This window comes from Magnolia sinica, chromosome 12 (genome assembly GCF_029962835.1).
Source record: "Magnolia sinica isolate HGM2019 chromosome 12, MsV1, whole genome shotgun sequence".
NCBI classification, from domain to species: Eukaryota; Viridiplantae; Streptophyta; class Magnoliopsida; order Magnoliales; family Magnoliaceae; genus Magnolia; species Magnolia sinica.
Window position 1 is genome coordinate 23,406,126 of NC_080584.1, and position 26,432 is coordinate 23,432,557.

General features: G+C 38.4%; 1 protein-coding gene, 3 long non-coding RNA genes and 1 pseudogene across 6 annotated transcripts; 2 read left to right on the forward strand and 3 right to left on the reverse strand.

The window, feature by feature from the left end:
* Window positions 1-1,589: 1,589 nt before the first annotated feature.
* On the reverse strand, window positions 1,590-4,046 carry LOC131220411 (uncharacterized). Its single transcript, XR_009158568.1, has 3 exons — window positions 2,827-4,046; window positions 1,968-2,731; window positions 1,590-1,892 (listed from the first exon to the last, which is right to left on the reverse strand). It is a non-coding gene; the product is annotated as an uncharacterized LOC131220411 (long non-coding RNA).
* A 3,324-nt stretch (window positions 4,047-7,370) lies between these two features.
* LOC131221112 (uncharacterized) lies at window positions 7,371-11,913 on the reverse strand. Of its 3 annotated transcripts, none has more exons than XR_009158986.1 (5): window positions 11,542-11,913; window positions 11,003-11,143; window positions 9,262-9,337; window positions 8,673-9,048; window positions 7,371-7,674 (listed from the first exon to the last, which is right to left on the reverse strand). It is a non-coding gene; the product is annotated as an uncharacterized LOC131221112 (long non-coding RNA). The 3 variants fall into 3 exon arrangements; XR_009158988.1 differs by having other exon boundaries at window positions 11,003-11,232; window positions 11,502-11,555; XR_009158987.1 differs by having other exon boundaries at window positions 11,003-11,250; window positions 11,502-11,553.
* Window positions 8,452-9,339, forward strand: LOC131221113 (uncharacterized). The gene is made up of 2 exons (XR_009158989.1): window positions 8,452-8,595; window positions 9,267-9,339. It is a non-coding gene; the product is annotated as an uncharacterized LOC131221113 (long non-coding RNA).
* A 256-nt stretch (window positions 11,914-12,169) lies between the features above and the next one.
* LOC131221115 (probable mannitol dehydrogenase) lies at window positions 12,170-15,493 on the forward strand (annotated as a pseudogene).
* Window positions 15,494-20,456: 4,963 nt separating this feature from the next.
* LOC131219983 (calcium-dependent protein kinase 1-like) lies at window positions 20,457-23,003 on the reverse strand. Its single transcript, XM_058214963.1, has 6 exons — window positions 22,846-23,003; window positions 22,432-22,497; window positions 22,105-22,196; window positions 21,822-21,989; window positions 21,564-21,716; window positions 20,457-21,052 (listed from the first exon to the last, which is right to left on the reverse strand). Exons 1-6 carry the CDS (start codon window positions 23,001-23,003, stop codon window positions 20,916-20,918), a joined length of 774 nt encoding a protein of 257 aa, XP_058070946.1. The 3' UTR covers window positions 20,457-20,915.
* Between the last annotated feature and the right edge of the window lie 3,429 nt (window positions 23,004-26,432).

Sequence of the window (26,432 nt, forward strand, 5' to 3'; positions counted from 1 at the left end):
CCCTATGAAGCTAAGGCTTACAGGGAATTATGGTCGTGGACCTAAGCAATGGTTTAAACTGACATGTAAAGACGTATGGGAAGCCTGGATATAAAATACTTATATCACGATGCGCCCCACAATGCCCAAAACATCACGGTGTGCCCCACAATGCCCTAAGCACGCCAAGCATACCGAATAAACCTTGTGGGGTCCACCATGATTTATGTATTTTATCCACTCCATCCATCCATTTTACTAGATAATTTTAAGGCTTGATACCAGAATTGAAGCATAACCAAAGCTCAAGTGGACCGTTCCACAGGAAACAATGTGAATTGAACGTCTACCATTGAAAATTTCTTGGGGCGCCACAGAAGTTTTGGATCAAGCTGATATTTTTGTCTTCCCTTCATCCATGTTTTTGTGATGTTATCAACAGGTTGGATGACAAATAAACGTAACTGTAGGCCCATGTAAGGTTTCAACGGTGGAAATCATTCTTCCCACTGTTTCCTTTAGTGTGGTGGACTTGAGCTTTGGATATGCTTCAATTTTGGGATCAACCCTTCAAATGAGATGTAAAAATAAATGGAAAAGGTGGATAAGACAAACATTCATGGTGGACCCAACAAAGTTTACTTGGTACGATAAAAACACGCTAAGTAACTTAGTAGGAAATCATATTTCCATTAACTAGCACTAGAAGGAGGAGTAAAAACACTAAAAGCGCCGGCGTTTTCGTTTCCCGGCACTAGGCAAGCGCTGATAAATGGGAGTGTCGGTAAAAGATTTATCACTAGCACTTGTCTGAGCGCCGATAATTGTATACACTTTTCCGGCGCTCATTCTGCCTTTAACAACGCTTTTGTGGCCGCTGGTATTTCTGTGGAAGTGCCAGTATAAGTTTACAAAGCGCCGCCAAAATTTTATCCAAGCGCCAACATAAAAGCGCCGCTAAAAGTCTACACAAGCGCCGGGAAAATCTTTGCATAGATTAGTTTTTTTTATTATATATAATTCAATTGAAAAACCTGCATTTTTTTAATATTTGAAACATAAAAATGATGCAATACAATCAAAACTAAATATTAAATAAATTTTATATTACTTCATAATAAAAAAATAATATTTATTACAATAAATTAAAAATAGTCTCGAATAAATAAATAAAAATCCTCTATATGGTCTACTCATAGCATGAGTGGCGTCAAAAGGTTGAAGTGCTTGTAGGCCTAAATTCAGGCATAATTGATTAAAATCCTACACACAAGGAAATTATGTTAAAAAAAAGGTCAAAAAGTAGCATTCAACAAATTGATGCATGGAAAATAATTAATCATTTGATCCTATCCTTAAAAAGTCAAAAACTATCAAGGCAACAAATGTTGTAACTTGAATTCCATTACATCTATTGGCCCTAAATTGATGCATGTGTTTTATCCACACAGGTCCATCCATATGCACCCTTCACACGTGACATTCAAGTGTACACGTGACCAATATCAGTGGTGAATCTAGTTTATTAATTACATTTCTATGATCTACTTTAGGTGACATGGATAAAACTGGATGGTATCTAAGATGTGTTGAGAATCTATGCAAGAATCTTCTACATAATGATCACAATAATAGTAGTAAAGGAACAGATTTAGAAAGTTGAGAATCTATTAGCATCTACAACAACTCTCAATTTAATTACACTCTAATATTAAAAAAAGAAAAAAATCAAAGAAAACCATTCCAAAATATCAAAGCATTACCTCATATATTTTTGGGGTAAATGAAAACCCACGCCTTATTTTCTCTGCATAGATAAAGAAACAAGGTTCAAAAACTGAATCTCCCTGCCGCATGGGAATGCATTTCCTCAAGTCATTTCATTAACATCTAGCTATGCTGATAAAGTAAAGCTTAAGGAAAATTAAATCATTAAGAAGAAAGATGACTAACAAAGCATATAGAAATGTGTTGCAATATACACTTACCTCTTTCTTCCTGAGGGTATGCCACGTGATTACTACAAGTATGAGGGTCTGTAGAGCAATCCCAGTAATCATTCCACTCCAAATTCCCTTAATACCAAAGACAAATAAATAAAATTTCACATACAAAAATACAGAATTGTAACAGAGAATCAAGCCTACCATGCATAAATAGTGATAAAGCTTGTGCAAATGAATGGCGAAAACACCAAGTTCATTGATCCATTTTAGAAATATATAAATCATTCCACAAAACAAGTAATAATGTCATAAGCAGAAACACAACAGGAAGTAAATGCAAACTAGTGAACAAATCAAATGGCTAAAGGAAGCATATACACTGATAATGGTAGCTGGAAATATGAATATATATTCACACCAGAAAAAATAATAATAATAATAAAATTGATTAGAGCTAAACAAAAGTCAAAATAGAATGTTGGTTAGAAAACAATAGCATGCAACCAACAGTAGTTGCTTCATAATTCCAAAATCACTGCCACATAAATTTTCTGGAAGAAAGAAATTACATACATATTTTTGTGCCATGGCTTGGAGATCGATCCTTGGAATTAGCTTTACGGTGGCCTCTTCCATGCATCATCAACAGCCACAACCTACAGAAAGATGTATAGATAAAAGAGAACTTTTAAAACCAGCAGAAAGCCAGCTAATTCTCATCTCAAGAAAAGACACCTCATACCTGTGCAAGGTCCCCTTTATATTTCCCATACTTCACGCGGACCCATGTGCCCTTAGAAACTTCACTTGATTTGATTTGAAGACAAAGTAGATAGAGAACTTCATTTTTCGGAACCAGCACCACTCTACTAAAATATATACTACAAAGCCTTTTACATACCTGTTTTGAAAATTGGTTCCATTCCTAATTAGTCTGGAAAGCATGTAAAAAGGGAAAAAGAAGAAATGAAAGTGCTCTACATCTGCAAGAAAATACCTCAATGACATCACGTTCCCTATTAGCTTCAATATAAATATAACCTTTCACATGCTCAATAGAAAATGCGGATATTATCTGTAGTTTAGTTCCAATAGATTGCATATCAACATACTTCTGGATGAGACAGAATGCTACCTGCATCTCATGTCCAACCTGCAGCCAAGATTTTTTCAAGAAAACATACAAATAGAAAGAGAACCACTCTGCCAATATTTGACAGCTGATGACTTGATAGCATACCGCGCATTTGAATGTTGGAGGGCCTCTACAGCCGTTGGCCTCTTGCTAGGGTCCCATGAGCAAAGTGACTATACATATGACATATCCACAGATCATGCAAGAATAAGCACAACTAGTTATCTTTTCTCTTCTTTTTTTTTTTTTGGTGGATAAGGTGCATCCATTCGGAAATCAAGCATTCAAATCCTACTTAAAAGTCCAAGCCATTGTCAGCAGAGAGAAAACTACTCAACAAAGAACATTTACCTGTTAAACCAAAAACTAACAAGAAGTTGTTCACTCATTTGTTATATTTATGCCAAAAAAAAAAAGAAAAAAAAAGAAGGCAAGGTTCCCTGTTTTCAGTGCAAGAAGCACATTAGCTCCCTTGGTACTTTCCAGGAAGAATAAAAAAATGTGATTGTTGTTTGATTCCCTCTGTAAGAATTTTGCACATTCCTTCCTCTCAGGATACTACAAGATAATTAATTAGCTTCACGAAGCATATGGCTGAGCTCCACGTTAGTGGATTGGAATATATAACATACATCTACCAAGATCATATATTGAAAGGGGCTCTAAAAGAGAAACTGACAAAAAAAAACCTTTGGGGAAGGAAAAAATGCATAGTAAAAATCTTGAAACAAGGCATGCAGATGATATTTATTGGAATTTTCAGGGAGTTTCTGGTGTCTGGTTTAGCAAAGGATACACAGCATTGACACATTTATCAATCAATATGTGAATTAGTTTATTCCAAATAATCAATTATGCAGCGGTAACTTTTTCTTGTAATTTACTTCACACAGAATATAGTAGTGTCATGTAAAATAACTTTGAAATTTAGGTGGAATATTTTTGTTACCAAAATACAGCACAAGGTATATGATTGTAGTCAGCTTTAGTAGGCTATCTACCGAAAACAGTTTTCTGCAGGCAACATAGAAGAAAGGAAACAATATGATTTTTTTTGCTTTTCAATGGAAGGAATAAAAACGTTTCAGTGAATGAGTAGTCATAGGATAGTGTAGTTGAAATGAGGATGTTGAGATGGATGAGTGGTAAGACAAGGAAGGATGCAATTAGAAATGAATGAGTGGCAAGGCAAGGAAAGATACAATTAGAAATGAATGCATTCTATGTTAGTGAATCTCAACTTATTGTTTATCATCTGCGCATGGTGATAGGTCTAGTACCATCAAGAAAAAGAGGTTTGAGCAAATACTTGATGTTGGTTGGGAATGCACTGAACTATTCATATGAGAGTCAAGTCCTAAATTGTACAAACAACTGTGGCTCATTTAAAAAGAACGAACATCAAAAGAAAAAACGGACATCAGAGATAGGTGCTTTTATAGAAATAAATTCAAAGTGTGGAACATATTTTATAATTTAAAAAAAAAAAAAAAAAAAACACTTGTCTGAAAGTTTTGAGTCCATGGTAATCTTGAAACGAGGCATTTTTTCTAAAACTAGAGATCCCAATCCCCCAGTTTGATGCTTTTGGATGCTGTTCCATATACTCTGTCAAATCAAATGAAACCTGTTCAAAAGATAAAACACAACATTTAGTCCAAGGCCCAAGATTGTAGCTACACATGTACTTACATTCATAGGGAAATAAAACTCCTTGATTTTAATCAAGAAACCTAATAACAATGATTGAGCATAACTCATAAGGAACTAGCATAAAGCACTCAACGTCCAATGGTGCAGATTAGCTATAAACTTTAGAAGTCAAACCAAATTCAGACGAATACACAAGTGAAGAAAAGAAAATTTGCATAGAGTATGGTTTGTCACTTCTTTTCACTTAACATGGAAGGAACTGTTGGATTAGCTATAAACTATAAATTAATCAAATTTGCATGAATGCATAAGAGACAAAAACAGATAAAAGTCCTTGATCTCTAATACATATGAACAAGACCAATAAAAAGTCTATTCAACAAACAAAACAAGAATGAAACGAAAGACATGTAACAAATCAACACCTGTAAACATGAACCACTTAACTCTTAATTGCTGCTTCCATAAGTCATCCAGGCAATAATACTCAATTGATGAATCCAAGATATTCCAACATTTATCTATCCAGCCATTAGTAGCTCAGCAGTTACTCCCCTATACAGAGTAAAAACAGAAAATATCAGATTTTCACCTTGCACAAAAAGAAAAGCAAATATCAGATTCTTGCCCTAGACAAAAAGATGAGACCTGGATATGTGGAGACACAGGAAACTATGTAAAGAACAAAACAGTGAAATTCAAGTAAGCTAACATGTTCAAGGTCTGCAAGATCTGAAAATCCGCCTCACGAAAGTGGGGGGTGGGGGAGGGAAAGGAGAAGAAGAGAAGCTAAAATATAGTGAGAATTAGCAAACAAAATGCAGAGGAGCTAAAAGACCCTGGTTACAAGTTCCAAAACCCAATTTCAGGTTCAAGATGATGACACTGAACCATGCACCAAAAAAATCTACACCTAAGAGATGATTGTCTATAAAGATGAATTGGATCCAGGGACTCTCACTTCTTGCCAAGGAACTGCCCCATACGAGCTTCCCATTGGCCACATTTGTGCAGTTAAATAATGATGGAAAGCTAGACAAAAAAATATTCACTAGCATTAAAGAAAGCATCAAACAACCTTGCTTTTGTCAAATAAATAATGCCGGCTACGGTCTCTGAAGTTGTTGCCATCGGATATACTCCAATGTTCACGACCATTATCACAGTCATCAAGTCGTAAATTGCCAGAAAACCATTACAAATCAATTTCATCTGTAGGCACCTCATCCATAACTTCAGCTGACAAACAATACTATAATTAGAAGATCATTGGATTGTAGAAAATGAGGAACTCATGTCAAATGGACTGAATAGAAAGGCTCCAGAGTAAATATAACCAACTTGCCTACTTGACAACACTCTCAAGCCTAACTGTGTGTGCCTGCGATATAAATGAAATTTACATTCAGACAACGAAAAAGTCCAAGCAATGTGAGAGAGGCAGAACACAAACCTCTTGTTTAGGCCCAGCAATTTGAAACTCTCCATCCATCATTAAGTTTTTATTGACAACATTTATTTCATCCATAGATGGGCCAGGCAGAACTATAGGCTCCCTCAGAATTTGAAGTCATATTGACCATCACTGAGATCCTTGGAGCTGGATGGTTTCCATCTGTTTGGGACAACAATTCCGACTTAATTATGGAAGAAATACCAATATTGAGTCATGAAAATAACTCTTGCAACAAAATGTGAGGTAAGACGAGCAAAATTTCAAGACCACCGTAAGTTCTTAGAGGTATCCATGTTAAACATACCCCTCATGTATCCATGTATCCTACTCGCATATCAACCAAGACGTGCTTTACAATCAAATTTCCTGTGTGTCAACTAGTTCACCTCATACCTGACGAGAATAGGCAGGATTCCACTGCTGGCCCGGTGCTTGAGGAGCCTGTGGCCAAGCTTGAGGTTGAAGTCCATAACCTGCAGCCCACTGGTTCTGTGCATTTGGATATATATGCACCTATGAGCGATTGAGCTTGTGAAGGAACAGCTGCTTAATAGGTCCTGACTATTAAGAAGAAATCAATCAAATAATGCATATCTTCGGGTTTCTGAGTCAACTCAATACGACTCGGTATGACTCCACTGAGTTACTGGTCCAGTAAGAAAGATTTCGTTATAAAACCACAGAAAATGACGGATGCCAGAACTGTACAATGCACGATTGAGTTCTATTTTGTGTATTTCAACTAATGTATCCATTTCCAGTAATTTTATATGCATTAAATAATAAATTTTGAATTTTAAAATAGAGTTTAATCAACCTAACCTAAGTGAACAATCTCGTCCCTCAATTTCTACATGCCTTTTACTGGATGGTGTGGATCATCTGATTAGCATAATTATTTTAGGCCGCTTATGAAGAGTGAACTGAACCTAATGGACGGTCCAGATAAGTGACATAGATTCCAATACACGCAGCCCACCAGATCATTCCACTATCAATATCAGTACAACCAGAGAGGGGAGTATACCTTTCTAATGCAACCGCAATGGGTGCAATCAGAGCCGTCGCTACAATGTGTCGATAAACTACAAGCGTGTAATGGCTCATCCCTTCCTTCAAAGCAATCATAGCAATGATGGAAATCACAGCGATGTATAGTTTCATCTTATTCAGTGGGCCACAAAGAGACCCAATTAACCTAGTTTCAGAACAAACCGAGGGTTTCGTCTTCAACCATGGGTTTGGCAGTCCATCCAAAAGGGCCATGATCAGGAGATTACCTCAAAATTGGGAAAGAAACCAGGATAGAGACCAGTCCACACAGGAGGATGCTCAGGCGCCATGGTCAAGCATTGAGCTTCAAATCAGAGCATCCATCAATCCACAAATCAGAGCATTGATACTCCCTCTACTCTCCTCTCCTTTAGAACGTAAGTACTCCAGCAGAAAAAACCCTTTGTGTATAACCAGCCATTTCCTTTCCCTTGTTTGCTTTTCGATGCAATCTGAGAATGCAGAGGTTTGTCAGATTCTCCAACAATGCATGGGTACAGATTTCCATAACAAAATTTTAAAGATTGTTCACTAACCTAGGGTAGGGACTTGCATAAAGCTGACTCCAAATAGTTGGGACAAGGCTATGATGATGATGAAGAAGTTTACCAGTCCAATGCAACAAGTAAAGGAGTGCCCTGTTCACTCAGTACAAATGCTTGAAGAAGACTCTGTGCAGCATGTGTCTGCTCAGGTGTTCCAGATATTATAATCGCAGTCTCTGTTGCTCCAGGTCTGGGTTCAGTGATGGTAATTTTTGCACCCTCCGTAAATGGTTACTTGAATCAGACTGTTGAAATCATGGACCTCAACAATCTGTTGAAATCCACCCTCCTTAAATGCATGTTTGAGCTTTGCTAAATCAGACAATGATGTGTTCGGTCGAATTACATCATCAACAGAAATTGTAACATGTTTCTTCTTTCCCGTTTTTGCATCTATAATCTTCATTAATACGGAACCCATCAAGTCTAAAATACATGCCATCTAGCATTAAATTCTAAAAATCCAAACAGTGAAAGAAAGCTAGGATCATTAGAGCCAATTCAATTCATAGTCTGATACAAATGTCTCTAGGATAAGCTGAACATACAAATTGACGTGCAGGGCCTATTGAGATGTTTTAATGACATTCAATCCTTCCATCAATTCAGTCTGATACAAAAGTCTCTAGGATGCACTTTAAAACAAAGAAAGAAATAAAGGTGCTTTCAATAGAACCATCTAAATTAATTTCCACCTGGAGAAAAATCTGAAATATGGTTGCACAAAATATGACAGGAAGCGGAGCAGATTCATGTATAGAGGTGGGCAAGCATCTATTACTCTATTCATGATTGATATTTTACAGCCAACTACAAGCTTCATGTTGGGTGCAAATACGGAAATACTCGAATCTTCTGCAGACACAGCAATACAAGTTGGAAATTAAGACTGATGATTACTTTACCTATCTCTTTTAGCTGTTTTGGAAATACTAAAACAACTGAAGCATCAATCAGCATTATCCTCTAAAATCGCTAGAAATTTCTCAACTTGAAACAAAGGGTAAAAAACAAGGAAAAAAAGACAAAAAAAAAAGATTCTGATCAAAACCTGATTCAAAGCTCTATTAGAAGCCATACATATCAGTTTGAAAATCATTTGGGCATTTCCTACTTACCCTTCCTAATGATGTATGATAATACATATGCCTTTCCAACCTTCCAAGATCTAAGGCCCCTCCTAATTCTATCTTGTGACAGCATCATCATTCAACAATCTCTAAAAGTAGATTCTCAAGTTGTCACAAAATCCAGCCCTTCATTGTCATCGTCATCTAAAGCCTTAATGCCAATGTATCACGATATCCAGTTATAAATTTAGGAAAAGAAGAAGGCAGACAAAACATTGACGCTAAACTAGAAAACAGAATATTGAAGAAAAATGCTAATGCTAAATAATAATAAAAATTTTAAAGCACAGATCCAATTGGAATCCCCTGATCGTTAAAAGGGCTGTCCAGTTCTAAAATGACCAGTCAAACAGCACAATAATACCTCAGGATGCACCGCGATAGCTGTATCAGCAAATAATGTCTCTGGGCGTGCTGTTGCTATCGTCAAATAGACACTCCTTTAGCATAAAACAAAGCATGTAAGCAAAAGAACTGGTACAAGGATTATCCTACGCAATGATGCATGTGCAATGCAATTTTCAGCCTTTCTATACATCAACTAGGAGATTGTATAGGTTATTTAAGTCAAAACGAATGGGTAACACGAGCAGCACAGTTTTAGAATGTATGATAAAAAGTAAAAAAATAAATGCATTGACCATATAGAATATGTTTCTCTTCCAGAATTACTTGTCATACTGAAAAAGTAACAGATAAATAGAACACATGGATTTGTACATGATTTTGCCAGTGCCACTTCAAATTGGCTAGAGATTTAGTATTTTGAAACACAAACTAATTCCAGTTATAAAAGGACAACTGAACTAAATCTATAATAAAATTATTTTATTTTATCATCAGAATTAGAATTATAAAGAGCAAACTGTCATTCAACAAAATTATAAAGAGCAAAGGCTTCCCTGAATTAGAATCCCATTAAAAAAAATTAGAATTTATAAATATTATCTAAATCCAGCGAAAGAACCACAAGGAAGAGAATTTATCATACATCAAGTGAAAAAAGAACAATAATTGAAACCCAAAAATGTACCTAAGCCAAATTGTTGAGCAATGCCATCATCTAAGCCTTATCCATGATCTCAATGAGCAACTGTACTTGGGAGATCATGGACATTGAGAATAGCCACAAAACAAGCACAAAAGTGACAAACCAAGAGAACAACTTGCATTCACTCAATGAGCCTAATGACCAAAAACCATGATGTTGTGACGAGTTTCAATACAGGATATTTGAGCCATGCAAAAAGGTTGACCCAAGACCATATAAGACAAGGAGTTGTCCTCTTCCTCTTTATGTAGAATGGTTTTAGAATTTAAATTATTGAGAGTATTAGATCTAGCAAGTGATGGAAGTCCTTGGTTTGTTATCCTAGGACAGTTTTTGGTTTTTCAGGTTGAGGAGTGGTCTATGTTTGTTTTGTTTGTTTGCATGTTTGCAGCTTGGGGATCTTCTCGGGCAAGGCGATGAAGTGGTTTTGAGTGATCTTCTTGGACGCCTATGCTAAGATTGTTGGTCGTCGGCCAAAGTTTTTTGGTCATTTGCATTTGCAGCCACATTTCCAAGTGGATTTTGGTCAGAAGATGGCAAGCCAATGTTTCAAAGGGACTGGATGATGAAGTTTTTTAGTTGCTGAATTAGAGTTAGGCTGTGCTCAGAGTGGCCAGGTCGAAGTAGGGCTGATTTTGGATCTTCTCAAAGCTGTGTTCCAGCCAACCTGCAGGCAGTTTTGGATGCTGCTGGGTCGGTTCCTGTAATTGCTCGGTTTTGATCAAGTCCTATATGTATTATCATACATCATTAGGAAGGGTAAGTAGGAAATGCCCAAATGATTTTCAAACTAATATTATCATACATCATTAGGAGGGATCCACTGTGATGTATGTGTTTTCTATCAATGCTGTCCATCCATTTTTTCAGCTCATGTATGCGTTTCATGTCTCCTATGTCCATCCATTTTAAGGCATGAGCCCAAAAACAAAGCAGATCAAAGCTCAAGTGGACCACACCACGGGAAATGGCGGGGATAATGATACCCACCATTGAAAACTTCGATAAAGTTCCGTTTACGAGCCACACGCCAGTAGAGGGATAGAGAAAAAACCTAAACAACTGCAGGATGATCATGACGAGTAAATCCATCTGTCCATTTCTTGAAAGCCTCACTATCATCGATCTCACCGTCTATCAAGCGACCCCTTTCTACCACCCTCTCTACCTTCTTTTTCATGCTTTCGTACAGCATCTGCATGAGAGAAAGCGAAGCAACAGATGCTCAACAGATACTCCCTACAAATCCACATAGTTCTCTGTTTTTTCCTCCTAATCAAAGAACTACACCAAAAAAGATCTCTATAATTAAAAAAAAAAAATTTAAAATTTAATATGCAAAAGATCTAAATCATCAAACAACGACAAAAATAGATAAAAAAATAAAAATCCCATGAAACAATCTTGACATCAAAGTGCAACTCCAGAAACCCCCAAAATTCGTTGGATAACACATGCGACTTAAGAAAACCCTAGAAAACAGAATAGACTTCGATGAAACCCTACGTTACAATGGAGGAGGAGGAGATCGAAAGGATCACATTCTCTCTTACCCTAAATCGATAAAACGGGGAACAAGAAATTAGAAGAAACCTTAAATCCAATGCGAGCGCGAGAATCGAACAGGTCTGCCATTGAAATTACATGAGCTCGTTGAGATCTGCAAATCCAAAGGGGAGCTCTCTCCTCTAGCATTTAAAGTGAGAGAGATAGGTTGTCGGTTTTGGGAGGATGGAATGGGGGGGGGGGGGGGGGAGAGAGAGAGAGAGAGAGGCCGTGGGTTTTGGAAGTGAGAGAGGGAGGGATGGAGAGAGAGAATGAGAAAGGGGGAGTTAGGGTTTTCTTTTTTCTTTTTTAATGGACCTTCGTCAGTAGCGGGTTTCGGTTACTGTCTTCAAAGGTTACTCCAACCCAATAGAATAGATTTTTGGGATGCTCGCCGGCGGTGCATGTTGGCCACCAGCAAAAAAGTGTCGGTAATGCAGCAGTTTCTTGTAGTGCAGAGTCATTAATTAGCTCACCTATAAGAGATATGCTCAATCCTAAATGTTCACTCTCATTGGTATGGTTTTAATAATAACAATCATGTATCACACGAGTTAGATCAAACCAATTTCCATTAACTAGAGTCATTAGCTCACCTATAAGAACTAAAAAATACACAAAAGCTATTATATATAATCCAAACCAAAACCTCCAACATGAACAGATTCTCTTCTTCTCCCCTTCCAAGTAAAAGATAGAAAAGCTTAGCTGTTATTTTCCAGTCTCACAACCCAAAGAGAAGATGGAGAAATCTGCAGAACAAGAATACATTCAAAAGGCCTTTGGTTGGACAGCCAGGGATGCCTCAGGAATCCTCTCACCCTTCAAATTCTCTGGAAGGTATTCTTTTTTAGAGTTTGTTTACACAGTGAGTTTCAGAGTATATAGCTATTCATTATTAGTTAATTAAGGTATTCTTTCTTTAGGTGCTTCTATTGAAATGTTTTGGTTGTATTATATATAGAAATGAGTTGATGTTTTCGGGGCCAACGGGGAGGATGATGTTACCATAAAGATACTCTACTGTGGAATCTGTCACACGGATCTTCACTTCGTTAAGAATGATTTTGGGAATTCTTCATACCCGCTCATTCCCGGGTACATTTATCTTATAATACTCTTATTTTTTCCCTTACTTTTGAGTAGGCCCTACTATGCATAGGGCCTGGGTTGAAAAGCACTCATTAGAAGATTTTAACCATCTGATTGGTGGATGTCATGCGGACAGTTAGAAGAAAAATGGTCAGGAATCGAAAGTCATTTTATGAAACCAGATGATTTAGATTGTCTTATCAGTAGGGCATAGACTTCATTGATGGCTAGGTCTATGATCCGTACAGCCTGGATTGACGTCGATGTTTCCCAGGCCCGACCCCCACAGATAATTCACCACGATTTCTTAAATGGTGATGGGGATTGATCACATGGAGCCCCTTCACCATAGAAAAGTCAGGACACTTGGATATTTGATCAATTGATCCGGATCATCCATTTGGTCTAATGTACATTTCTTGGGCTACCAAGAAAATGTACGCTGGTTGGACCATTCTGAGCATCCAATTAATCAAAGGCCTAAGCAATTGATGGTCAAGATCATTTTCTAAAGAAATCTTTCACGAGGATTAGATTTAATGAATGATCTTGATCCAACAGGCGGTAGGATTCACCCAGACGTGCATTGGATTTCCAAAGAAGGTTTTAAGACTTGGTCCGACTCATCCAGCTTGAATTGGACTCAGTCAAACACGATCCAAATCAACACCAGATGATTCCCCACAAATGGTCCCAGCCCCTCCTCATCTGAGTACCCAATGAGTCATCCGAGTCTTAAAACCATGCACCCAAATAACCCAAGTGCACTTCATGATGAAAACAAAGAGATATATTCTTACTCTTGTTTGATGTCCCACTGTAGGCATGGGATCGTGGGAATTTTGACCCAGGTGGGCCACAACGTAACAAAGTTCAAAATTGGAGACAAGGTGGGTGTAGGGTGCTTGATCGGCTCATGTCGTGCATGCAATTGTTGCGAGCAGGATCTTGAGAACCAATGCTCAAAACCGATAGCCACCTATGGTGGTACTTGCTATGACGGGACGGTCACACAAGGTGGATACTCTGATATGGTTGTTGTCAATGAGCACTTCGTGGTCCACTTGCCCAACAACCTACCCCTAGATGGAACAGCACCGCTATTATGTGCTGGGATTACCGTGTATAGCCCGATGAAGTATTTCGATCTTTGCAAGCCCGGCATGAGTTTGGGTGTAGTTGGGCTTGGTGGGTTGGGCCATGTCGCGGTGAAGTTTGCAAAGGCTTTTGGAATGAAGGTCACGGTGATAAGCACGTCCCCAAACAAAGAGAAGGAAGCGATCGAGCGACTTGGTGCTGACTCATTTTTGGTGAGCCATGACTCTGAGAAAATGCAGGTTAGACCCATTTTTATTTAGATTACGGAGAATAATGATTTTCTTGAATCAACCATCTTCTTAGCAAAGAGGAATGAAATCCTATGTGGAGTGGCCATAGATGGTGCCACAAAAAGGAATGACCACCAGAAGATATTTGTCAGGTATGGGCCTACCATATTCTAGGTTGGTAATATCAAAGATTGACCACTGGACCGAGTCAGGCGCCATTCACTGTCCAAGTAAACTCAAACCTGGTTCAGCACCATGAGTCTACATTTAAAATATGCTGGGCTCGAGCAAGTCACCCCACAACTGCGCTGAGTAGTCACGACTCAACTCAGTACTAAATGAGTCATACGAGCTTCCAAGTCTTCAATCCATTTGATAATCACCTTATCATGATCCAAGGGTTGTATTTCCAATAAACAATTATTATTTTCTTCCATTTTTTTATTCGGAAATGGTCACGATTCGGCCCACCTTTCATGGGATGGGTCCCCTTAATCGTCCCTATTGGATCATCCCAGTGGTAGCTTTTGCTTGGCCAGTTACAACCAATGGTATGCATTCAATAGAACTTAACTAGATGGTTAGGATCATCTGATTGCCTATCTTATGAATAGTTTCGCTCACCAAAAGGTGGGCCCTAGATGTAAAGTTTGCTGGGCTAAGTTAGATTAATAAAAAATAGTGGATTACCACTATTGCTAATGTTATTTTCTATTTGTTGTTATGTTGCAGGTGGCCATGGACACTTTGGACGGTATCATTGATACAGTCCCTACCCCTCACTCACTTTAACCGTTTATCAATCTGCTGAAGCCCAATGGAAAGTTAGTTTTGGTGGGGGTCAACATCAAGCCATTCGAGCTTCCCATCATTCCTTTAATCATGGGTGAGTAATCATCATTACTGGGAATGAAATTTTAGGATCTGGATCACCAACTATGGGCCACATGTAATTTGGCTAAGGGTAAAAAAGGATTAGCAGTCCATATCACTAAATGATGGGTAACAAAGATCCCAATTGTAGGAAGTGTCGGACCCACATTGAAAGGTGGGGTTTCAGCCTTGGACTACGTGGACCAATGTATTGTAAAGGAGTCAAATCTTGAACTAGGCTAGGTGGGCCCAAAAACCCAATGGCCCATCTCGCCCACCTCTAACACAGTGCAATAAATAACCATGCATTCTATCAAAATTTAGACTCACTATATTTAAGGGGCATCCAAACGTGCCATTAACTAATTGTAATTTGATATTAATAGGGAGGAAGATCGTGGCTGGAAGTGGAATCAGAGGCATGAAAGAAACGCAAGAAATGATAGATTACGCTGGGAAGAACAACATAACGGCTGATGTTGAGGTAATCTTCATGGATTATGTAAAACACAACCATAGAGCAGCTCGCAAGAGGAGATGTGAGAAACCGATTCGTCATTGACGTTGCAAACACATTGAACGTTGCCCCATAATCTCTTAAGTTCGGCATCGATGTGGCCATCACACTTTTGTGGCCGTTGATTTGTTTCGTGTGTCTTATGATGTATGGATACTATGCAAGAAGCTTTTCTTTGTTAATTCCTGTGATCAATGAAATATGGAATTTGATGTTTTTTATAATTGGAACTGGGGATTAAGTGGGCCACCTTGAAGATGGACCGTTATACAAAGAATCGCATCAATGGTTCTCATTAACATCTTCAAATATACAGTTAATATAATAAAGATAGTGCTATTGCATCTGAACTACATAAACAGGTTGGCATGCATGCACAAGATCTGATTCATTTTGTGTGTGGCTATTAACAACAACATTTGCTGTAAAAGCTAGGCTGGTCCACTTATCATGTTCACCACACATGTATGTTGAATATGTGCCACTGCCACTGCCAATATTCCAAGTCTTCTTTCCTCATGTGATCAAGATCGAGTAATGAGTGAGCACCACTTGATCCAACCCCTAAAATGTCGAAAGTGCCCAGGGTCCATCCATCTCAATCTGATCAAATCCGTCACTCATAGCATGTATATACCATTCATAAGGTGGGGCCCAAAATGAACATGCCCTAGCCCATTGACTCATCTGTAGGATATGTCATGCATGTCAAATATGAATTATTTTTATTTTTTTTCTTTTCTAATCATCAAGTTCTCTCACATAATTATAAGTTTTAACTCAATTGATGAGTGGGCTAACCTGGTTTTTTTTAACCAAGGCAGCTTACCTAATGAGTGGAATGGATCTTGCACATACCGGCCACAGATCCCAACATAAATTCTGAAAATGGACTTGCCTACAGCCTACTTATTTTTAACAGTTTTTAAATCGATACCAACTTCCCAATGTGTGCAATGTTAGTATTTTTAAAACGCAGCAATATATATATGGGAAAAGGTACTATACGCTCGACCTTACTGTTGCATCCCGTAAGGTCAAGCGCTGTCAGAATGCTGGCCGTCGGATGGAGGCATTTTGCATCCAACGGCTGACGCTTTAACACATGTTGAAGGAGAGAAACCGGTTATACTGGTTTCATTGTGGCCGAGCATGTACACGGCCATCTAAATAGGGTTTTTCTCCCCAATGAGGCCCCAACCGTTCACCTTATCTCTCTTTCTATCTCGCTGGATTCCTACCAGCAGCTACATCCCTGTACAGCCCTTCTCTCTCCCTGAATCCCTACCACCAGCCACATCCCTGTGCAGCCCTTCCTCTCCCTCAATCCCTACCACCAGCCACACCCCTGTGCAACCCTCCCTCTCCCTCAATCCCTACCACCAGCCACGTCCGCCTCTCTCTCTCTCTCTCTCTCTCTCTCTCTCTCTCCATGCAGTGCAGACCTCAGATTGAGCATTAAAGTTAAGGCCTCTGTTTTTTTGGTATGGTTTCTGTTTTACATCATGAGCACTTGCATTTGGATAACACATCATCATCATGATTTTATTTTTTTTTGACGAACATTTTTACAAGATCTTAGATATGTACTCCAAATGTGGTTCAGTGGACAATGCTTACCATCTGTTTGAGAAAATGCCCAAGCAGAGCTTTACATCTTGGGACACCATTCTAACGGGGTTTGCGAACAATGGTCATGGAGAGAAGGCTATTGACATGCTCAACCGGTTCAAGCAAGCAGGGCTGAGGCCTGATGGGCGTATGTTTATTGGGGGTCTTTACTGCATATAGTGTTGTGAATGCAATTGATGAGGTGATGATGAATGGATACAATGGATGTCTCATAGACATAGGCTGGGACCATAGAGATGATTTACTCATTTTGTAGATCATATATATGCTCTTTTACCTCTCCTTGTTTTACTCAAACAAGAAAATTCCAAAATTCAGTTTACTTTATTATATCAAATCTCTCCTTATGAATCTCATGTAATCCTCATAAATTTTCATTACTTGCAGTTCCTGTCTTCTTTCAACAATGCTTTCCAAGATTTCACCCTCCAATCTTAGCTCTGGTACTGATGCATGGAAGATGGCATTGTTGGACTGACTTCTCAAAGATGAGAATGACCTCCTCGATACTTAATACTCCTTTTAGTGAGAAATATGTAGGGCCCAAGCCTTCTACTATTGCTATTGCACCACTCAGGATTGCTAGTTCCCATTCTGGGAATAATGGTTTTTATCATATGTGAAGGTTGCGTCTATCAAGAAATGCCATGGTGGAGGTGATGGTGGTTTGAGATTGACATATTACATTGATATGAGATGTTCTGCTTGGATACATAATTTTATCACTAGTTCGAGTGCTTCAACAAGAGGTATCAGACGGCGGCCTTATGAGAATACTCCTTGCTCTATTTATGAAAGTAAATATTCGACAGATGGCAGTGGCCAACACAAAGATGCTTTGACTAGAAGCATTAGATGGTGCCCTTCTGAGAGTCCCTGTCCTATATGTGATGGTAAATATTCAAGGGATGATGGTAGCCAAGACACAGATGCTTTGAGATGGTGCCCTTGTGAGAGTCCATGTCCTATTTATATGGCCGTGTACATTGACCCAATCATTTGTGAAGAAATCGGACTTTTAGCATTTATTCCTTTTTATAGGATCTATTGTTGTTTGTTGCCAAGGTGGCCGTTGTAGCTCCAATCAATCACATAAGCTGCTATGAAAATAATTTCAATTAATGTTGATGGGTGTTGCTAGGGAAATGCTAAAATGATGATTGATGGACAAGTTTCTTGGCTGACACTTATTTAAATTGTAATGGTGCATGATTGATGGACAAGTTTCTTGGCTGACACTTATTTGGATTGTAACAGTGCATTGGTAGCACCGTTCCTTCGCCATAGGCTGCTATGAGAATAATTCCAATTTATGTTGATGGGTGTTCCTAGGACATGGGCTAAAATGATGATTGAGGTGCATTGGTAGCACTGATCATTAACCACAAGCTGCTATGAGAATAATTTCAATTTATGTTGATGGTGTTGCTAGGACAAGACTAAAATGATGATTGATGGACGGTTTGTTGCACTGACACTCATTTGGATTGCAGTGGTGCATTGGTAGCCCAACATGCCTTGAGTTAGTTCATAGCCATTTAGGAGGATTCTTATATGTTCCCAAATCACTTTTAGAATATTTGCACATATGGGTTTGGCTTTTCTGATTGAATGGTGTTTACTCAACAACCTTCATCCCCTTTGACTTGAACCAAAATCCTATGTGATTGCACTTCTAACGAAGACCTTTTCCTACATGGTGAATTTCTCTAATTAGGAACACTCTGGAACAGAAATATTCCTGGCTAGATGCTTTTACTGGAAGAACATCTCTCATCTTTCCTTTGCTTTGGCACATTAGCATACCATGATTATATGCAGTTCCTCTTCCATCCAATCACTTCCTTTTATGAAATTAGAAAAGAGGACAATTTTGAAGATCAACTATTTTGTTGGTATTGTGCTTTTATGAATGATTGTATTTGACCCTCTTTTTTTTTGTGTTTCTAAGTTCTTTCTTGTATTGTTTTTGATTGAATGAATGAATGAATGATTGTATTTGACCCTTTTTTAGTGTTTCTAAGTTCTTTCCAGTAATCTATTCTGGGTTTCTTTTACCACTTATCTCCACTTTTTACACACCACCTTCAAGTTTGATGAATAATGGTCTGATATATACAGTTTTCTGTTTTACTGTTTTGCAGCCATTTTTTCTGCTATTTCAGCAGCAAGACCTCGGGCTGATATCGTATACTGTATCTGTCCACTTGCTAGACGTCTCGCCAAGACACATAATTGGGCGCTATGTGTCCACTATGAACAGCTAGACGTCCATGATGTGAACTCATATGTCACAAGTGGATCACACTTTGTTGGGCCATAGAACAAGAAGATGGATGGTGTGGATGATAAAACACATGCTTCCGGGTGGGCAGCAATGATGGAATGCATGTTCCCAAATAGCTACGGTTATAGTCCGTAGCAATTGGCCCTTAGGCATAGGTCTCGAATATAAGGCTACGAATTTAATACGTAGCTTTACTCCCCGTAGTTCACAAATACATTTAGCTTCGGATTATATTTGTAGATAAAACTAGAACCAGGGCCATAGCAATAGGCTGAAGTCAGAAACAGCTACGGTTCTAATATTCAGAGCTATGGCTAAAATCCGTAGCTAGTGCCTAAAAAAATTGTATAATAATGGTGTCTTTTAACATTGCTAGTGCATGACCTGATAGACCACACCCAACACATAACAGTGACAAATCCATACAATAATAAGATCACATTTATTGTAATATATTTCCTTTTAGATCCATAAAAGCAAGATCTAAAAAGATGAAAGCTGAAACAAGGCTATGATGGTGGAGATCACTGACCCCTTTCCTAATAAAATTCAGATTGATCAAAGAAAAAAATAAAATGGGACTCATTTCTTCTTATGCTGCTGAATTCACTTTTCCACTTTTCAAGGGCAAAATGCTTGTAAAAGGTTAAGTTCGCCTTCAACTAGTTGTTAGTGATCAGTGATGATAAAAGAAGAATATAAAATACAGTATATCTAGAAAGATCAAAATAAATAAAATACAGGGTGTTTTATGTATAGACTACATTGACTAAATCTCAGTATAATTGGGTCAGTAACACCAGAAATAATATATTTACAATGTGTTGATGATATTATCATTGACACATCATGATATATCCCAATATTGAACTTGATGTATGATATATAAATACCTGGTATCCATTGATAGTTTTAAAATATCAGAAATACCAATGATAGCATTGCAGATCACCAAAATTCAGGTAAAAAAAATTCAACAAGGAAAAAAGTATTGGGGAAATCTGTTCCTATGTGAGTTCAACTCTCCTAAAGTTATTTCTAATCAACATAATAGAACAGTGGAGAAATTGTGATTTTGAAAGGAATTTTAGGCTGGACCCGAGAGGAGAGAAAATTGTGGTTTTAGACTTTTACATTTTTTTTTCAATAAAGCAAGAAAAGATGTTGAAAATTCACGTTCATGCATGACTTCTCCACATTACAACTTCAAGCAAATAAAATAACATAAAATTGATTTTAGAGGTGAAAAATAGAAGACAATGGGAAAATCCTTTTTTTTGTCCATTTTCACCCTTTAAAATGGTAATGTAAGCATGGAAAAACTATATGTTGATGAGTGTAGGCTGATCTACAGATTGGCCATACAATTTTTTTTTCCCAGATAATAATAATTTTTTAATATTTTTTTTTTTTTTTCAGAAATATCATTCTTATTTTTTTTTTTGAACACACACCCACTCACACTACAATGGGTACTCAAACCCATGACCTTTGTGTTGAAACTCGTGTGAGTCTACCACCGAGCCATTAGTAGGGACCATTTCAGAAATACCATTCAAATTAATTAATTAATATTTTTTAAATAGGTGGGTTCATATTTCCCAATTTTTCTGTCCCAATTTGCAATTGACAAGCCATTCCACTTCACAAAGATTTGGTAGAGAGTGCATCACATCTACTACCAACACAAATTTCAGCAAGCAACTTGAATCACTCTGAGGGCCATTTTCTTGATCTTGCTCATAGCAGAGAATTGCTTCATGCGACTTGGAACTGCAGAATCAAGAGGCTGATCAGGAGCTATACCATCAACCTGAACCCATGGATGGCCTGCAAGAAAACCAACTATACATTAAACACAGGCAGAAAAAAGAAAAGGACCACCCAGTTTACTAGGAAGGATATGATTTCCAATCTACCCAAAATGACATAACTATCCATAATTTCTGTAAAAGGACAAGAGGCCACATGAATTTCCAGAGAGAAATATTTCAAGGCAGTCAAATGGAAGCACGCGTGGCCTATCTATTTGCGAGTGTAGCTGCAAGATTGTAATGAAGATTTTCTGTTTGCTTTGTTAAGGCATAATGACCAGGGCTTATAAGTTATAAGGTTTCATTATCCTTAAGGCTTAAATAGTGTGCCATCTAAAGGAAATTTCTGAAGACCACTGATTTTTCTTGATTTTGGACAGCGAGCAGCATGTCCATCATTGGAAGATAACAAACTAGAATGAGAATTGAGAAGTATTTCTGCACTAATAAACAAAACCATAAATATTTCACCACTTTCAAGATCTCTAAATTATAAAACATGATATAGCTATAAAAAAAACACTCACACAGAACTTGATGGGTGGTCAGCTGCTTTTTTGGGTCTCTAATAAGCATTCTCCTTGCTAAATGTTTTGCACTTTCAGAGATACTAGGCCATGGATCTGATGAAAAGTCAAGGTCCCCATTCAAAACCTGTTCAAATATTCCTTGCTCGGATTCTGGATCATCATAGAGAAATGGAAAACAAAGTCAGCCATTGTTGCTAGAATCATGCTTAGTCAGGAGGATCATGAAAAAAAAAAAACCAGAAGAGAAGCTCTCACCTGCCCAATATGGAGGGACCCCGCTTAACAAAAAGTAAACAATTACACCAGCACTCCAGACATCAGCCTCAGGACCGTAGCGCTTTCGCAACACTTCTGGTGCCACATAGTATGGGCTCCCGACCACATCGGTGAATATTTCCCCTGAAAGGAAAGAACTGTCAACTCCTAATCAGAAGTAGAAAGAGATGAAATCCTTGGTGACAAGAAACCCTTGACAGTTCAAGATTGGTTCCCTATGCACCAAGGATTTTGTCTTTTTCTATTAACATCTCTTTCTGACCAAGAACTCCTTTATAGTTCAAGATTGGTTCCTTGGTGACAAGAATCAATGAGTGCAGGGAATGAACATGCAATACCCCAAGAGAGTTGATACTTCACAAAATAATGTTTTACAGTATTAAAAACATTAAATTCATACTTGTATCAAATATACTATTCTAGAAGACAATATAAGTATTAAAAGCAAATCATATGCAGGGAGCGAGTTCCTTTGCCTCTAAGCACCTTCACTTATTTATCATCCGCATGGTGGTATGCAGAGATCATCAATGAGATCAAGATTGTACATTCAGCAGGTCCAATAGTGAATGGGCCATAGAACAATCACCCTGAAGAGATAATCCTAACCTCGTAGTCAGTGGCGTCCAAATGATCATTGGAAGACACAACTGTACTGTACAAAAGGATAAAAATAAACAAACAAAAATGCCTGGGTTCAATGATCAAACATCAGACAGTTCCAATTCTCCAATCAATGAAAATTTCACTTCGAGTTCAATCAATGGTGAGGCCCCATGGGATGAAGGATCCAAATCTTGTCCGCATAGGTAAATTATTCACTAAAAAAAAAAAATTCCACGCCATCATCATCATCATAAAAGCTGTCCCAGCTATTTGGTAAATTCAGTGTTCTATGTATTGTTGATATCACCCAACATGTTCGGTATTGCCGGTCAACAATACAATACTGTCCTAGAGTACAAGAATCTAACATATCAAAAATAATATTGTCGATACATACCGATATATCATGATATCTGCAATAGCCTCCTCTTCCTGACCATTGTTCGCAAACCCCGTTAGAATGGTGTCCGAAGACGTAAAGCTCTGCTTGGGCATTTTCTCAAACAGATGGTAAGCAGTGTCCACTGAAACACATTTGTGTCCACTAAACCACATTTGGAGTACATATCTAAGATCTTGTAAAAATGTTCGTCCAAAAAAAAAAAAAAAATGATGATGATGATGTGTTATCCAAATGCAAGTGCTCATGATATAAAACAGAAACCATACCAAAAAAAACAGAGGCCTTACCTTTAGCACTCAATCTGAGGTCTGCACTGCGTGGGCGTAGGGAGAGAGAGAGAGAGAGAGAGAGATGTGGCTGGTGGTAGGTATTGAGGGAGAGGGAGGGCTGCACAGGGGTGTTGGCTGGTGGTAGGGATTGAGGGAGAGAGAAGGGCTGTAGCTGCTGGTAGGAATCCAGTGAGATAGAAAGAGAGAGAGGGTGAACGGTTGGGGCCTCATTGGGGAGAAAAACCCTATTTAGATGGCCGTGTACATGCTCAGCCACAATGAAACCGGTATAACCAGTTTCTCGCCTTCAACATGTGTTAAAGCGTCAGCCGTTGGATGCAAAATGCCTCCATCCGACAGCCAGCATTCTGACAGCGCTCGACCTTACGGGATGCTACAGTAAGGTCGAACGTATAGTACCACTTCCCTATATATATATATATATATATATATATAAATTAAAAATCAGATCTAATAATTTTATTTTCAAGATCATCGTGTAGACATTATCAATTTTTAAAACATATAAAACAGAAAGTCTACAATTAAAATCACTTCTTTGATCAATGCCACTAAGCTGAATGATTCTCAATGTCGATCATCTAGAATTAGGTCTTTTCATAATCTATCTTAAATAGAGGAGAAGGATGAGAGCCTACGTGCATTGCTTAGAGCAGGGCTGAGGAGATGTGTGGGGCTATCCAGGGGTGGAACCCACTCATTGAGACATGTGGATATGTAAAACAGGATAGAGAGAGGGGATTCTCTCTCCATTATGTGTGTGCACGCATGCATATATACAGAAAAGGCATTATGAGATCAAGATCTGTAGCCCCACTGCGATGTGTGTCGGACATCCACCCAACAAGTTCACCCTTCCACGGTGGCCCATGGGCCTAAAAATCTGGCTAATCCTTGACTAGGTGGGCCCCACCACTAACAATAGTTGAGAGTTGACACCCACCCATTAAAACCTTCCTGATCATTAGGGCCCACTGAGATGTGGTTTATACATTCAACCCATTCATTGTATGTATCCCCTTGGACAAGGGGTCACACCAAAATTTAGGCCATTCAAAAACTCAAACTCAAGTGGGCCGCATTTAGTGTTGGTAGATGGTTTATGTATGATTTCACATGGTTTTATATGGTGTGGCCTACTTTAGTTTTACATACAGTTGAATTTTTAGACATCTCATAACCTAGAGGGGATCCACTAAATGCACGATGTGGATGTCCAGTACACATTACTAGAACACACAACAACAAAAAAGGGTTCTAGCCTAGTTCAAAACTGTAACTAAAAAAGATAAAAAAAACCGAGGCTAAAACCTTTAGCCTCAGTTACTCAAACCGAGACTCCCCCATGGCTAAAGGTTTTAGCCTCAATTTTAACAACTGAGGCTAAAAAGGCTTTTATAGTCTTGGGCTTTGGTTGCCTCGAAATGAGGATAAATCAAGTTTTTAGCCTCTGTTGTTTTCAACTGAGACTAAATCCAAATTTTAGCCTCGGTTGCCTTCAAACGAAGCTAAATCCATTTTTAACCTCGGTTCTTTAAAATCGAGGCTAAAGCCTTTAGCCACGGGAGTTGCAGACTCAGTTTGGGTAACTGAGGCAAAACCGAAGTTAAAGATGGATTTAGCCTCTTTTGGCATCAACCGATGCTAAATTCAGTTTTTAACCTCATTTCTCAATAACCGAAGCTAAATCTAGTTTTTCACTTCTGTTGATGCCAACCGAGGTTGAACCTATGCATGTTTCTATCAACTAAAGCTAACAATATCATAATCAACCAATGATTGAACCTGTGCATGTTTCACCCATTTAACATCATCAAGGCAAAAATCAGCACAATACCAACAAAACAATTAATGGTCTATTTAAAGTTTTCAAAACAAACTACAAATGCACATGAACTGCCACATAGCCTTCCACACAGCCACACAGCCTTCCGCACAGCCAACAATTGTGTTGGTAGAAACGGATTCTGATTTTTCAGTCTTCAATGTGTACATCCCATATTAGATCACATGCATCCTGCAAATTGTGGGTCCATTGTTCCATGAACCAAACTGTCTCAAGCTCTATATGTGTCTGAAAGATTGTGTTGTGAGACCAAAGACCTTTAGATGCACTACCCAACAAAAGGTGTTTCACTGCAGATTGCTTCTTGACAAGCTCTGGTTGCTTGGTTTACTGAATGGAGTGACCAGAGAAAGATTTTGATCATTCTTCAGTGATTAAGGGTGTGTTTGGCGGCACCAAGTATCATGAAATTTCAAGATATTTTGCACTGAATTAGATGATTAATCATGAATTTTCATGATATTTGGAGCAACCAAAAGTAGCCTGAACTAAACTTCTACTGTCTTGCTTATTGTTTTTCTGAACTTAAAGTTGTTGTGCTCCTTTCCATCTTGGGTACAAGTGCAGAATCTATACAAGTACATGTCGAACTATAAGCATGGAGGTAGAGATACTATTCAAGAACATATACATGGAAGAGACATTATGCAATGCTCAGCCCAAGAGTTTCTACAGTACCATGGGTTTTCAGTCTGTAAAAGCAGTGCCCTTGGTTCAGTGATCTAAACCATCTATATGATGGGCTCCACCATGCATGAACCATCTACACACACAGACACACACACACAGTCCCCTCCACTGCACCAACTCAAGTCATGAAGAAATAGGAAATTAATTACTACATGACTCTAAAGAGTGAAGCAATAAATAAGTAAACATTACCTGAGATTTTGATCATTTCCTCCGAATAGTAGCCATCAATGATACCCATCAAAGAAAAATGGAGAGAGGAGAGAGAGGAGAGAGAGAGAGAGAGAGAGAGAGATCTACTAGGAATATCTACCGGTAATGTGACTTGGGTGAATGCTATACAATTGGCATAAGAGGACTTTCAGATGCACAGGGCAATCCCTCTCCCTTTATAAGTTGTAGCTCCAATTCGTAATATATTTCATCATTTGCCAAACATAAGGACTAACAAGTGCATGGCCTCGCATCACATCCCAAACAAAAAGCAATTCGAATAGCAAGGGAGATACAGAGCACTATCTTCCACAGCCATTGGCCGCCTAAATGGATTTAGTTGAACCTACAGGGGATGAACACAAGAAATTGAACGTAGTAACTCCAATTTTTTAAAGCTTGCCCCAACAATCATTTCAGTATATGGAAGAAGAAACCAAACTAACAGGAATTGTGAGAGGATGTCCTTTTACATAGGTTATGCAACGAGCAGGTAGATGCGAAGCTTCTTCACAGCAATCAGAAAAAATCACTGGTACACC

What these genes read in the sequence shown, in the direction of transcription:
- LOC131219983 (XM_058214963.1), bottom strand. Translation starts at nt 23,003, where the DNA reads ATGTGGTTTAGTGGACACAAATGTGTTTCAGTGGACACTGCTTACCAT. An exon ending in GCAGATATCATGATATATCG is followed by an intron (nt 22,498 to 22,845) that starts GTATGTATCGAC and finishes CCTTTTGTACAG; the next exon opens with TACAGTTGTGTCTTCCAATG. An exon ending in GAACTATAAAGGAGTTCTTG is followed by an intron (nt 21,990 to 22,104) that starts GTCAGAAAGAGA and finishes ACTTCTGATTAG; the next exon opens with GAGTTGACAGTTCTTTCCTT.